The sequence below is a fragment of the Hippopotamus amphibius genome, chromosome 7 (genome assembly GCF_030028045.1).
Source record: "Hippopotamus amphibius kiboko isolate mHipAmp2 chromosome 7, mHipAmp2.hap2, whole genome shotgun sequence".
Lineage (NCBI taxonomy): Eukaryota > Metazoa > Chordata > Mammalia > Artiodactyla > Hippopotamidae > Hippopotamus > Hippopotamus amphibius.
Genome location: NC_080192.1, coordinates 4727691 through 4741314, shown reverse-complemented (window position 1 = coordinate 4741314; position 13624 = coordinate 4727691). Strand labels below are relative to the sequence as shown.

Below are 13624 nucleotides of genomic sequence, written 5' to 3'. Positions count from 1 at the left end.
TCTATAGGCCAACTTGGAAAGTAGTGACATTTTAACAATATTGTCTTCCAATTCATGAGCCCAGGATGTCTTTCCATTTATTTGAATCTTTTAAATTTCTTTCAGTGATATTTTATAGTTTTCAGTGTACAAGTTTTGCACTTGTTTGTTAAATTTACTTATTAAGTATTCTTTGTGATGCTATGGTAAATCAAATTGTGTTAATTTCATTTTTTGATTGTTCATTGTGAAGTATAGAAGTACAATTGATATTTGTATACTGGTTTTATCTTGCAACCTAGCTGAACTTATTAGTTCTAACAAATTTTTTTGTGAATTTTTTTTCTATATCTGAGATCATGCTATTTGCAAATAGAGAAGGTTATTCTTTTCCAACCTGGATGCCTTTTATTTCCTTTTCTTGCCTGCTTGCAATGGCTACACTCACCAGTACAGTATTGAATAGAAGTGATGAGAGTGGACATCCTTGTTTTGTTCATGATCTTAGGGGGAAACTTTCAGTCCTTTACCATTAAGTATGATGCTAGCTGTGGGTTTTTCATAGATGTCTTTGATCAGGTTGAGGAAAATCCCTTCTGTTCCTACTTTGCGGAGTACTGGGTTTCTTCTTTCTTTCTTTCTTTCTTTTTCTTTCTTTCTTTCTTTTTCTTTCTTTCTAATAAATTTATTTGTTTATTTACTGACTGCATTGGGTCTTTGTTGCTGCATGCAGGCTTTCTCTAGTTGCAGCGAGTGGGGGCTACTCTTCATTGCGGCACACCAGCTTCTCAGTGCGGTGGCTTCTCTCATCGTGGAGCACGGGCTCTCGGCACGTGGGCTTCAGTAGTTATGGCTCATGGGCTCAATAGTTGTGGCTCACGGGCCCTAGAGCTCAGTAGTTGTGGTGCATTGGCTTAGTTGCTCCATGGCATGTAGCATCTTCCTGGAGCAGGGATCGAACCTGTGTCCCTTGCATTGGCAGGCAGATTCTTAACCACGGTGGCACCAGGGAAGTCCTGGTTTTCTTATTTCATGAAAGGGTGTTAGAGTTTGTCATGCTTTTTTTTTTTTCTCTCTATTGTCCTTTATTCTATTAATGTGGTGTTGCACTGATTGATTTTCATATGCTGAACAAACCTTGTATGCTTGGGATAGATCACACGTGTTCATGGTATATAATCTTTTTATGTGTTTCTGGATTTGTGTTGCTAACATTTATTGAAGATTTTGTGTCTATGCATAAGTAACATTGACCTGTAGTCGTCTTGTCTTGTAATGCCCTTGTCAGGGTTTGGTGATCCTAGCCTCATAGAAGGAATTGGAGAATGTTTCCTCCTTTTCTGTTTTTTGGAAGAGTTTGTGCAGGATTACAATTAATCCTTTAAACATTTGGGAAAATTCACCAGTGAAACCTTCTAATCTTGAGCTTTTCTTTGCAGGAAGGATTTTGACTACTAATTCAATCTGTTTGCTTGTTAATCTATTCAGATTTTACATTTCTTCTTGAGTCAGTTTTGGGAGTTTATATTTTTATAGGAGTTTGTCCATTTCCTCTAGGTTATGAAACTGGTTGGCATGCAGCTGTTCATAGTACTCCCTTGTCACCCTTCATTTCTGTAACGTCACTGGTAACGTGCCCCCTTTCGTTCCTGGTTGTAGGCATTTGAATCTCCTCGCTTTTTCCCTTTGTCTCGCCAAAGCCTTGTCAATTTCATTGATCTTCTCAAGGAACCAACTTTTGGTTTTGTTGATTTTTCTCTGTTGTGTTTCTATTGCCTATTTACTTCCACTCTAATCTTTATTTTTTCCTTCCTTTTGCTTGTTTTGGGTTTAATTTGCTCTACTGTTTCTAGGTTCTTAAGGTGGAAGTCTTGGTTACTGATCTGAGATCTTTTTTCTTTTCCGTATAGGGGTTTATAGCTATATATTTCTTTGAGTCCTACTTCAGATGCATTGCATCAGGGCTAGTGTGTTGTCTTTCCATTTTAATTAATCTTAAGGTGTTTTCTAATTTCCCTTGTGATTTTTTTTTCTTTGACCCATTTGTTTTTAGCAGTCTGTTGTTAAATTTTCACATTTGTTATTGGTTTCTCATTTCATTCCATTGTGGTTGGAGAACTTACTTTGTCTATTTAATTCCTTCTAAATGTATTGAGACCTGTATGATCTAACATATGGCCTCTCCTGGGGAGTGTCCCAGGGGCCTTGAGAAGGATGTACGCTCTGTTGGAGTGTTCTACAGATGTCCGTTAGGTCTTATTGGTTTATAGTGTGGTTCACATCTTCTCTTTCTTTGCTGATCTTCTGCCTGGTGGTTCTGTTCATTATTTTTTTTCATTATTATTATTTTTTCTTCCAGTTTTACTGAGGTATAATTGACATACAGCACTGTATAAGTTGTTTTTTTTTTTATTTTTTATTTTATTTTTGGCTGGGTTGGGTCTTCGTTGCTGCGTGGGCTTTTGTCCAGTTGTGGAGAGCCAGGGCTGCTCTTCCTTGTGAAGTGCAGGCTTCTCATTGCAGTGGCTTCTCTTATTGCAGAGCACAGGCTCTAGGCGCACGGGCTTCAGTAGTTGTGGCTTGTGGGCTTAGTTGCTCTGCGACATGTAGGATCTTCCCTGACAAGGGACCAAACCTGTGTCCCCTGCATTGGCAGGCAATTTCTTAACCACTGCGCCACCAGGGAAGTCCCTGTTCTGTTCATTATTGAAAGTGGGGGATTGACGTCTCTATTATTGTTAAAATGTTTATTTTTCGCTTCATTTCTGTCAGTTTGTGTGTCACATATTTTGGGGCTCTGTTGTGAGTTGCATAAATTTTTATAATTCTTGTATTTTATTGATCAATTGACCCTTTTTACCATTATAAAATATCATTCTTTGTCACTGGTAACAATTTTGGTCCTAAAGTCTATTTTGTCTGATGTTAGTATACCCACATCAGCTCTTTTTAGTTACTGTTGCTATGTTATAGCTTTTTTCATCCTTTGCTTTCAGTCTACCTGTGTCTTGTCATCCCAAGTGTGTTGTTTGTAGGCAGCATGTAATTGGATCCTGTTTTCTCCCCATTTTGCCTTTTGATTAGAGTGTTTAACCCATTTATATTTAACATGATTGCTGATAAGGTAGGTTTACATCTGCTCTTTTGCTACTTGTTCCCATGTCTTGTCCTTTTTGTACTTCTAGTTCTTCCGTTACTACCTTTCAAGTATGCCATTCTAACTCTATTTCTTTTGCCTTATATATTTTTAGTGTGCTCTTCGTGTTGCCCCAGCGATTAGAATTAACATCTTAATTTATTAACAGTCTAGTTCTGATGAATAATAACTTCAGTAGTTCACAAAAAAAATCGTACTCCATTCCTTCTCCCCTCCTTTGTGCCATTATTGTCATACAAATTACATCTTCATTTTATGCCCACTCATACCAATTTACAATACTTGCTCTATGCAGTGGCCTTTTATATCAGATGAGGGGGGGAAATAGAGTTGCAAACAACAATACACGGACACTGTCTTTTATGTTCACCTCTGGAGTTTCCTTTACCCGTGCTTTTTATTTCTTCATGCAGAGGCGAGAGGATGGGTTGGGGGAGAAGAAAGAAAATAGAAGGATTGAGAGATTTTCAGACACTTTGGAGAAGGGGGTGTGTGCCCCCCTCCCCACAGCTCCCCCGCTTCTCCCCTGTTTGAAACATCTAATGGTGACGGATTCAGGGATACTGTGGGCTGTTTGTTAGAGAGAAGGACCGAGTAGCTCTTTCTGCTTCTGTTACTCTCCTGGAGCTGAAGTTTTCAGCTGGGCCAGGCCCACTTTTGCAAAGAAAGAGAAGATGGGCATCTGACTTTCTGTTCTCCCTCCCTGCAAGCTCGAGATACACGCGTGGTCTCTTGCGTGGGTGTCTGTCTGTCCAGAGAGCATAAGATCCTGGTACTTGCGCAGGGCCTCGGGTGGGGACTGGTCTTCCCTAGTCTCTGGTTCTAGGTCAAGTGAGCAGCCTGACTCGCCAGAACCCCCAACCCCGTTCGTGTTTTGGGTCCTGCTCTAGCTGATGACACGAAGTGGTTTCTTATTCTTCATTCACCTCCCGAAGAAGGCCAGCGGTGCAGAGGTGGGATTGCAGCATTCCTGGGCCTTGTTGCCACAGGTGACCTCAGCACCCCCGCCTCACACCAAGCCTCCGACTCAGAATGCAGAGCTGTGGTCTGCGGCAGGTACAGCAAGGGCTTCGGAGTCAGATTTTGACTTGAACCCTGGATGTGTGACTTCAGATAAAATAACTTGCCTCTGAGTCTCAGTTGTGTCCTCTATAACAGCGGTCCCCAACCTTTTTTGGCACCAGGGGCCGGTTTCATGGAAGACAGTTTTTCCACGGACGGGGGTGGGGGGTGGTTCAGGTGGTAACGCGAGTTATGGGGAGCAATGGGGAGCGGCCAATGAAGCCTTGCTCTCTCACCCGCCGCTCACCTCCTGCTGTGCGACCTAACGGGGGTTGGGGACCCCTGCTCTATAAAAATGGGTGCACAGGGATGACGCCAGTGAGCCTAGGAGCTCGGCCTGCGCACGGTGGGTCTTCAGCACACGGTCTTCCTGTGATCGTCCACGTGCGCTGCTGGGAGGGCATGTGAGATGAATGACGGTCTCGGAGGGCTGGGAGGACCGTAGGTGCCCAGCCAGGCAGGCCCGCCTTACACGGCCTGGTGTCACTGTTATCACTGCGATTTCAGGTTGCCAGTCCTCCCTCCCCGTCCCTACGGTCTCTAAAAAGCCACAGTCCCGCCCTATTCAGGTATTCCTTGCAAGCACAACCGGGGAAGAACATGTTCTGAATTACGCTACGCGCGTCTCCCAAGGTGGGGGTTGCAAACGAGAAGATGTGCCCAGAATCCCCTGCGCCCTTGGGCGGGGCCGGGAGCGGGGGGTGTGGCCGACTGGCCGACAGCGAGCCGTGCTGATGGTGATTTGCGCTCCGTCTCCGAGAGTCCCCCACCCAGCGCACACCTCAGAGCTTCAGGGTCAGGGTTCAGTTCACGGTCTGGAATTAACATAGTCCACACATCCTTGCGGAGACCTGGCCCTGGGCCGCACACGTGGAGACACCTGCACGGGAGGGATGTGGCATGTTAGGATTCACCACTGCCCTGGGCATTCCTACCCAGGCAGGACGCACACCCTGTTTTTCATCCAGAGTCCCCTGGGTAATTGTCATTCTCTGCACTGACTGTCAGTCCATTGAACGAGCCTCTCTCCCAGCCAGCAAGCAGAGGGTGGGGAGGGGAGGAGAAACCCAAATGGAGGGTTTCTGCTCTATTGAGAGCAGTGATGTAACGCCAGGGCCCCTGTTCTGCGGTGAGCTGGATGTCGGCACCTTAAGTGCTCAGGCAGAGAGTGTGCTCGGCTGGGAGCCCTGCCTCTGTGGGCACGTCCCTCCCCTTCTGTGACCTCAGTCGCCCCTGGTCCTCCAGGCCCCTTTCTGCTCTGGAAGTCTGCTTCTGAAAGCAAAATGTGGATTAAGCTATAGGTAAAGGGGTCTTTCAGTAGCTCATGGGTGTCCAGCCTTTGGGAAGGTCTCAGTTGAGCCCCCTCCCCAGGAATAGCAACTGACCTGGGCGCCAGAATCAACAGACCCAGGCTCTCTGACCGTGTGACCTTGGGCAGGTCACTGCCGCACACTGGACCAGATTCTCCATCTGTGAAGTGGGCCACCTGTGCCTGGCCTGGGACATCGCCCAGCCCTTGGCATGCCAGTGATTTTAGTTATTAATACCTTTGACTTACGGCTTAAAGGCTTTCCCATCATTCACTGTTTATGACTTGCAGCTCCCTGGAGGGAGGTGGCCAGCATCTGCACTTTCCATGTGGGGAAACTGAGGCTGGGGAGGCTCAGAGACAGGCTGAGGGTCACTGAGCTCCTAGGACAGGGCCAGGACTTGTGTAGGTCTGTGTGGTTCCCAAGGAAACAGAGAAGGAAGACAGTCTGCAGCTTTGAAGCATGCTGGGAGAAAAGGACCTGTCTGCCACATTCCTGCCTCCCAGAGATACAGCAGGGAGACCACCGGGACGCTGCATGGGCCCCAGGCCACCTCCTTCCTCTCAGAGGGACACACAGGGAATCAAGTCAGGGAAGGATGGGGAGGGCCCAGCCCACCGTCACAGCCCCATGAAGGCAGTGATGGTCTTCAGAGTCCTTTTGCCAACTGGACTGTCATTTGGTGTCCTGGATAGGCAGCTTCAGGAGAATAGGAATCACTAGGAACCCCAACTTTCCAAGGAGATCAGGACATGCAAAGGCCTGTCATTGCTGATGATGTAGTTGTTTTTTGTTTTTTTTTAATAAATTTATTTATTTATTGGTTGCATTGGGTCTTCGTTGCTACACGCAGGGTTTCTCTAGTTGCGGCGAGCTGGGAGCTACTCTTTGTTGCAGTGCGTGGGCTCCTCATTGTAGTGGCTTCTCTTGTTGCGGAGCACGGGCTGTAGGTGCTTGGGCTTCAGTAGTTGTGGCACGCACGCTCCAGAGTTGTGGCATGCAGGCTATAGAGCACATGCTCAGTAGTTGTGGCGCACGGGCTTAGGTGCTCCGCAGCATGTGGGATCTTCCCGGACCAGGGCTCAAACCCCTGTCCCCTGCATTAGCAGGCAGATTCTTAACCACTGAGCCACCAGGGAAGTCCCTGGTGATGCAGTTTTAATTGTGTTCATGTGGACCAAATGTTTGGGTCCTCTGTAAATCTCAAAATAAAATGGAAAGCGGGACCAATACCACGTCCTCCCATGGAATTGCTACACAAGGAGCATAGATCTGGGTTGTGGCTGGACCTGCCTCCAGCTTGCCACCTCCCAGCTGCGGGACCTCAGGCTGGTCACCTGGGCTTTCTCAGTGTCCGTCTCTGATCTCCGATTTGGGCTAATAAAAGTACAATGGAAATTAGATTATATACAAGAGCGAAGGTTCTAGACTCAGACTCATGGGTCTGAGCCCTAGCTCTGTCCATCTGTGACCGTGTTTTCCTGTAATCTGTAGCTGCGTCACAAGTTCCCTCAGCACTTAGCTTCAAACAACCATTTTGATATGTATTCTGATTTCTGTGGGATAAAGAGGGACACTTTGTAGTAATAAAAATAATAATAATCCTAAGAATTTACGGACCACTAACAGCTTTAAAATACATACAGCAGAATCTGATGGAACTACAGGAGAAACAGATACACGATCCTAGTAGGAGGCCTCAGTACCCTTCTCTCTATATTATAGTTGATGGAACAAGAAGACAGAAAACCGACGGTCTAGAAACACAGCTAATCAGATGAACCTAACTGTCATTTAGAGAACACGCCACCTGAGGACAGCAAAACAATTCTGCTCAGTTAAAAAGTGGCAGAGCAGGACCCCAGCCAGGTGTGTCAGACTCCAGAGTCCTTGTCCCTCCATCTAGCACCGTCCTCAAATATGCTGCCTTCAGGGCAAGAAGAGCCAGCCGATGAGGAAGGAAAGAAAGAAACACGTTTAGGGGGAGCCCAGGGGTCCGTAGAATGGTCACCACGGGTGGCTCTGACTTCAGATCCTGACTCTGCCAGCTGGGGTGGGGCTGAGAGGGCCGTTCTTTTACATGTGTACCCGTGTTTTAAAGTTTCCTTATTCGAAACCTCTGTACCGAATTAGCACATAAGAGACTGAGTGTTAACAGCCTGTCTGAGACAAAGACTGGGTTTTCACAAAGCACCTTTTTTTTTTTTTTTTAGCTGTGCTGTGGGGCTTGCGGGATCTTAGTTAGTTCCCTTACCATGGATTGAACCGGGACCACAGCAGTGAAAGTGCCAAGTCCTCACCACTGGATCCCAGGGAATTCCCACAGCATCTTTTTTGAATGATCATGTCTCCTGGTTCTGCTGTCATGGCCAGATCTTCTCACACTTCTGGGCCTTCCTTTGTATGCTTCCTTCTGTCTGGAATGCCCTTCCCTCTTTTGTCCTCTGCAAGCTCCTACTCATCCCTCAAAATCCAGCTCAGAAGTTGCCCCATGTGGAGCCCTTCCCAACTCCAGATCTTCCCCATAGCACGTACCTCCTTCTGGTGGAGTGCTCAGACGTTGCACTATCATTTTTATTCTGCCTCTCTTTTGGCCACTGAACCAACTACCCCCATAGGGCCCCAGCTGCATCTCTCTCTCCCTGTACAGCATCTCGGTCCTGTGTTTTCACAAAGGTGTGGTGAGAACCAGAGCCCTGTGCTTTTCACAATCACCCATCACACCTAGGTGGAAACTGTTGCTTTCTTTTCTCCCCCCTCAGCCTCAGAGACAAAAATCAAGGTGAACTCATCCCTCCCGTGCTGAGGTGCACAGTGACGTACCTGAGAGAGAAAGGTGAGTAAGAGCTGGCTGCAGTCAGGGGAGGCGAGGGCTGCCAGGTACACCTCCCCGGGAGGCCTCTCTGGGGTCCTGAGCACCGCATAGGCCGGGGAATTGGAGGAGATGGAACCTCGGCAGGGAGGATGACCAGGATGGCCAGGGCTTGGGCACAGTGGCTCCAGCCATGGGCTCTGACCTGGACTGTCTGGGTTTGAATTCTCGCTCCACAGTGTACTAGCTGTGTGGCCTCAGGCGAGTTACTTACCTTCTCTGGGCCTCTGTTTTCTCATCTGTCCAATGGGGTTAATAACAGTACCTGGTGCAGGGGGTTGTTGTGGAGCCTAAGTGAGGTGATGCGTGTGTGGTGCTTCACACAGCACAGGTCCATGGGAATCCCCCCGTAGAAGCGACTCCTTTGGCATGAGAGATAAGCTTGGCTTGTAGATGCCATTGCCAGTGGGGTGGGGGTGCTCAGTGACTTGGAGGGGGTGAGCCTTGTGGCTCCTCCAAGACTCCTGGAGCCAGAGCTCAGATCCACAGGGCAGGTGCATGGAGGCTGCTTTTACCCTAATGGGAGGAAGATCGTTCTGGGAGAAATGGGCTGCTGGGGAGGGAGCTGCAGGGGGCAGTGCATCAGACAGGAAGTGGGGTTCCTGGGTTGGTTCCCGGGGCACCCCAAGAATTGCATGTTCAAGGCGTAAAAATTCTCTGAGACAGCAGCTCTCGGGCTGGGGGGGTCTGTAGTGGTCATTTGGAGCTGTCTCTCCTTTGAAGTTTATTTCTACTTTGTCATTTATAGTACTGCCCATTCTGTTGTGTATTTCAGGAATGGACAAAAAGCTAGTGTGTAAACACTTTCACAGAAACTGTGAAAGGGAGTCTTGCTTTTCTTTTTTTTAACATATTCTTTTATTTATTAAAAAAGAAATTTAGCAAAACAGAAAAACAGCCCATAGTAGAAATTCACTGTATATTTGTTGAATGAATATGTGAATTCAGCTCATTGGGTACACAGCTGTATCCAGCCTGCGTCTAGGCTCTGGGGTTGCCATGGTGACTGCAACACACATCCTCTGCCTTCTGGGGTCTCATAGTCTATTGTATTTTTCTCCATAGAGCTGTAGCTGTGACAACCACAGACTCACACGGACAGGGATGAGGCGGTCACAGAGGTCAGGGGAACCTGAGCTCTGACGCCTGGGTGGGAGGTCCCTGTGTTAGTTTCCCAGGCTGCATAACAAATAGCCACAAACCTGGGGGTTACACCAGTGTGGCTGTATTATTTCCACAGTGTCTGGAGGTCAGAGGTCTGGGCACAAGGGGTTTGGGTTTTCTGCTCAGGGCCTCACAGGGTGAAACTCAAGGTATTGGCCAGGCTGGGTTCCTTTCTGGAGGCTCTGGGCAAGAATCCACTTCCACGCTCATTACATCGTCGGCCAAATTCAGTTCTTTGCAGCTGTAGTTCCAAGACGCCTGCTTCCTTGCTGGCTGTCCGCCAGGGACCTCTTTCTGTTCCTAAAGGCCGCTGCTTTCCTTGCCATGTGACCCCTCCCTGTAGGAATTCCCACACCTGGAATCCCTGCCCCCGTGCTTTGAATCTCTGTTGCCAGGAAGAACCAGGTCCCTTTTAAGAAGCTCACCTGATTAGGTCAGGCCCACCCCCAGGTAATCTCCATATCTTGAGGCAAACTGCCTTGGACCTGAATTCCATCTGCAGCGTCCCTTCACTGCAGCATCTAGATTAGTGTTTGAATGAATATCTGGGACCCCAGGGTCCAGGAACCTGGGGGCCATCTCAGAATTCTGCCTACTACAGTCACTCAGCAAAAAAGAGAGGGACCAGCCCCCCAGGCACAGAGAACAGCAGGTGCAAAGGCTGAAGGCAGGAAGGAGCGTGGAGCCGACTGGAGGCTGGATGGAGGGGTTGGGGGCGGTGGGGCAGGAGAGTGGGCGGCAGTAGGCAGACCCATAGGTCTGTGGTCTAGGTTCACGGGCAGACGTCCCTTGGCTGATAGAGACACGGGGGCTCCATGCCGGGGCTGATGAGATAGGTGTCGAATAGCTCACTCGGCTTCAGAGTGGAAAAGAGACTGGGGAGGGGGTGAGGGGCGAGCGTGGAGGCTGGGCCCAGCGCCGTCCCGTAGAACTTGGAAATGTTCTGTGTGCTGCCCGGCATGGTAGCCACTGGCCACTTGTGCCGTCGCCCAGCGGAGCCCTTAATGTGTGGCTTGTGTGTTGAGTATGGGTAGTTTGATTTTTTATTTTATTTAATTTTAATTAATTAAACAAATGTAAATCACCATGTGCCACGAGTGGCCACCATATGGGACCGGTCAGCCCTAGACACTCCCAGGAAGAAAGGGAAGCAGCACGTTTGGGGGTGTCCTGGGGGCTGGGCCTGTGCCACACGTAATCCCTTCCATCCTTCCTGCAGCCCTCGGAGGCAGGGGCTCCTGGCCTTACTCTGCAGATGGGGCAGCTGAGGCTCAGAGAGGCTGAGCGCTTTCTCTGAGGTCACACAGCTGGCACGAGGCAGCGTCAGGCAGACCCAGCTCTGTCTGCCTTGAGTGTCAGTCTCTTCTGCTCTCCCTTTCTGGGGCGCACAGAGGTGGGGAATCAGGTGGGATTGGGGACTCTGGAAAGGTTTGATTTAAGAGGAATAAATATAGGTGGGGTGGAAGATGGTGGGGGGAGGATGAGCCAGGCTGGAGAGCATTTCCTGCCAGCCGCAGGGGGGGTGATGCACGGGTCGGGGAGTCATGGGACCTTCTAGAAACCTCGGGTGCTGGGCCCTGCGAGATGTCTGGAGTTCTCCCCCTGCAGGACTCCGCACCGAGGGCCTGTTCCGGAGATCGGCCAGTGTCCAGACCGTCCGCCAGATCCAGCGGCTCTACAACCAAGGTGCGTGGGCTCCCCGGAGAGCCTCTCTCTGAGCCTCCCTCCCGGCCAGCCTCACAGCCCTCCGGGGCCCCGTGACCCGAGGCCGCAGAGCTCCCTCTGCGCCGGGCGCCCTGGAGGGCCAGGGGAGGGCGGGTGACACCCCATCGCCAGCAGGGGACAGAGCCGTGCCCCGTGTCAGGCTCGTCCCCTCGGGAGATTTAAAGCCATTTCGTGTCGGAGCCTGTTTTAAGGCAGGAATCCCCAGCGCAGCGTCAGCACTCAGATGTATGACGCTCCGTGTCCAGGGAAGCCCGTGAACTTTGACGACTATGGTGACATCCACATCCCTGCCGTGATCCTGAAGACCTTCCTGCGGGAGCTGCCCCAGCCGCTGCTGACCTTCAAGGCCTACGAGCAGATTCTTGGCATCACCAGTACGTGCCCGCCTAGGGGTGCCGGCCGAGGGCCAGGCTGAGGGTGCGGGCTACCCGGCCTCCTCTTTTTCCACCCGGCACCGCAGGCCAGGATCGGGGCCGCCCCCACCCGCACCCCTGCTGGCCTCGGCTAGGCCGCCACTGTCCACGGTCGGGGGTCAGGGGTGGTCAGGTGCCCCTGGGCCGAGAGGCGGGGTCTCGGAGGGCATCTCTAGATTTGAGGTATGTTGCCCTGGTCAGAGTGCCACCCCCCCATGCGGCTCTAGAGGAATCCGTACCTCCGGCACCTCAGCTTCCTCATCTAGAAACGGGGTACCTGCCCCCACCTGCTGTTACAGAGAAAGCTATTCCTGACCCTTGGGAAAGCGCAGTGAGGCAGCCTTCATCAGGGGCGGATTGTGAGGGGTGTAGGGGCCACTGCAGTGGGGTTGGCAGTGGGGAGACAGATGGGGCTCCGTTCCAAGCACAACAAGCAGGAGGAGGGGTTTACAGCCAAGGAGCAGGTGGGAGGGGTGGTCGGTGGAGGGAGAATTACTGAGAGGAGGCATCAGGGGTGGGAGAGATTCTGGCTAAACTGACCCAACAGGGGTCTCGCTGCAGGCAGGCCAGGTGGTCCAGCATCGGCTGGGGGACGGGGGATGGGGGGTGCAGACCTGATCAGATATCAGGGGTGATCAGGGTTCTCATTAAACTGACTTAGGGTTCTTGGTAAAGCTGGACAGTGCAGAAATAAACATAGACGCCCAAAAGTCGAGTTGTTAAAAAAGAACTCAGAAGAGCCTGGCTGGAGTTCTCCCCAAACTGGTGGAGAACGCCAGTGAGATGTGATGCAAGCCGCAGCTCTAGGGTGTGGTTATACAGATGCTCTGGGGTGGACCAGGTGCACACGTGACCGTGGCACTGATCACTCCTAACAGCCCAGTAAGGGTGTATCAGAGATGCTGGACAACGCTAGGAAAGCAACATGATTAAACACTGTCGCTTTCAAACGGGGCAACCTCCAGCCCCAGTGTTCCCCAAAAACTGGGTTCACCTTTTGGTGAGTGTTGAGCCAGAAGACATAAGCAAGCCACACACACACACACACACACTCACACACACACACACACACACACACACTGAGACTTAAACAAGCACTAGCATTGTTTCTAACAGCTCAAGGCTGTACCCCTAGGGTGGTGACTGCAACCCAAATAAGTTCCCTCCTGAGAAAGTATTTTTTGTTCCAGCCAAAATCTGATGAGAGGCAGAAATGGCCGACCCCGTCTTAGAGCAATTGCTTTAGAAAGGTTGCGGTGATGAGTTCTTTCCTCTTCGTTTGCATCTCTGCTCACTCTTTTTAATAGCTGCCTAGCATTCTGTCAACTTTATCGTCCTGAAGCCTACTGACCCTGCTTTCCGGGCTGTCTGACAGCTTGGCCTGGCTGAATCGTGACTCAGGCACAGGGTTGCCAGATGCAGCAATGAAAAAATACAGGACGCCCAGTTAAATGTGAATTTCAGATAAACAACGAATACCTTTTTAGTACAGTAAGTCCCCTACATACAAACACATTCTGTTCCGAGAGCACGTTTAGAAGTTCAATTTGTTCTTAAGTCCAACAAAGTCTAGGTACCCAACTAACACAATTGGCTACATAGTACCGTACTGTAATATAAATAATACATAAAAAATAAACAAAAAAAATAAACATTTTTGTTCTTACAGTACAGTACCTTGAAAAGTACAGTAGTGCAGTACAACAGCTGCGTACAGGGGCTGGCATCGAGTGCACAGGCAGGAAGAGTTACTGACTGGAGGAGGGCAGGGAGGTGGGAGATGATGGAGCTGAAGGACCGTCAGCAACAGGAGACGGAGGGCGGGCTGCAGTGTCACTCACGCCTGACGTGGACGGCACAGGTTCTGGTTCCCTGCTGGATTCAGTTCTATCCACCCTCTTGAAAAAAATGATCCACTGATGTCTGGGAAGTAGATCTTTTT

At 49.9% G+C, this 13624-nt stretch overlaps 1 protein-coding gene across 1 annotated transcript in view; it reads left to right on the top strand.

Moving 5' to 3' along the window:
• ARHGAP8 (Rho GTPase activating protein 8) overlaps window positions 1–13624 on the top strand; it is a 95861-nt gene that overhangs the window by 77833 nt on the left and 4404 nt on the right. Inside the window, exons 9-11 of the mRNA XM_057743326.1 lie at window positions 8271–8344; window positions 11153–11230; window positions 11515–11643. Of these exons, the coding sequence (XP_057599309.1) occupies window positions 8271–8344; window positions 11153–11230; window positions 11515–11643 (281 nt within the window). The remainder of the gene's footprint in view (window positions 1–8270; window positions 8345–11152; window positions 11231–11514; window positions 11644–13624) is intronic.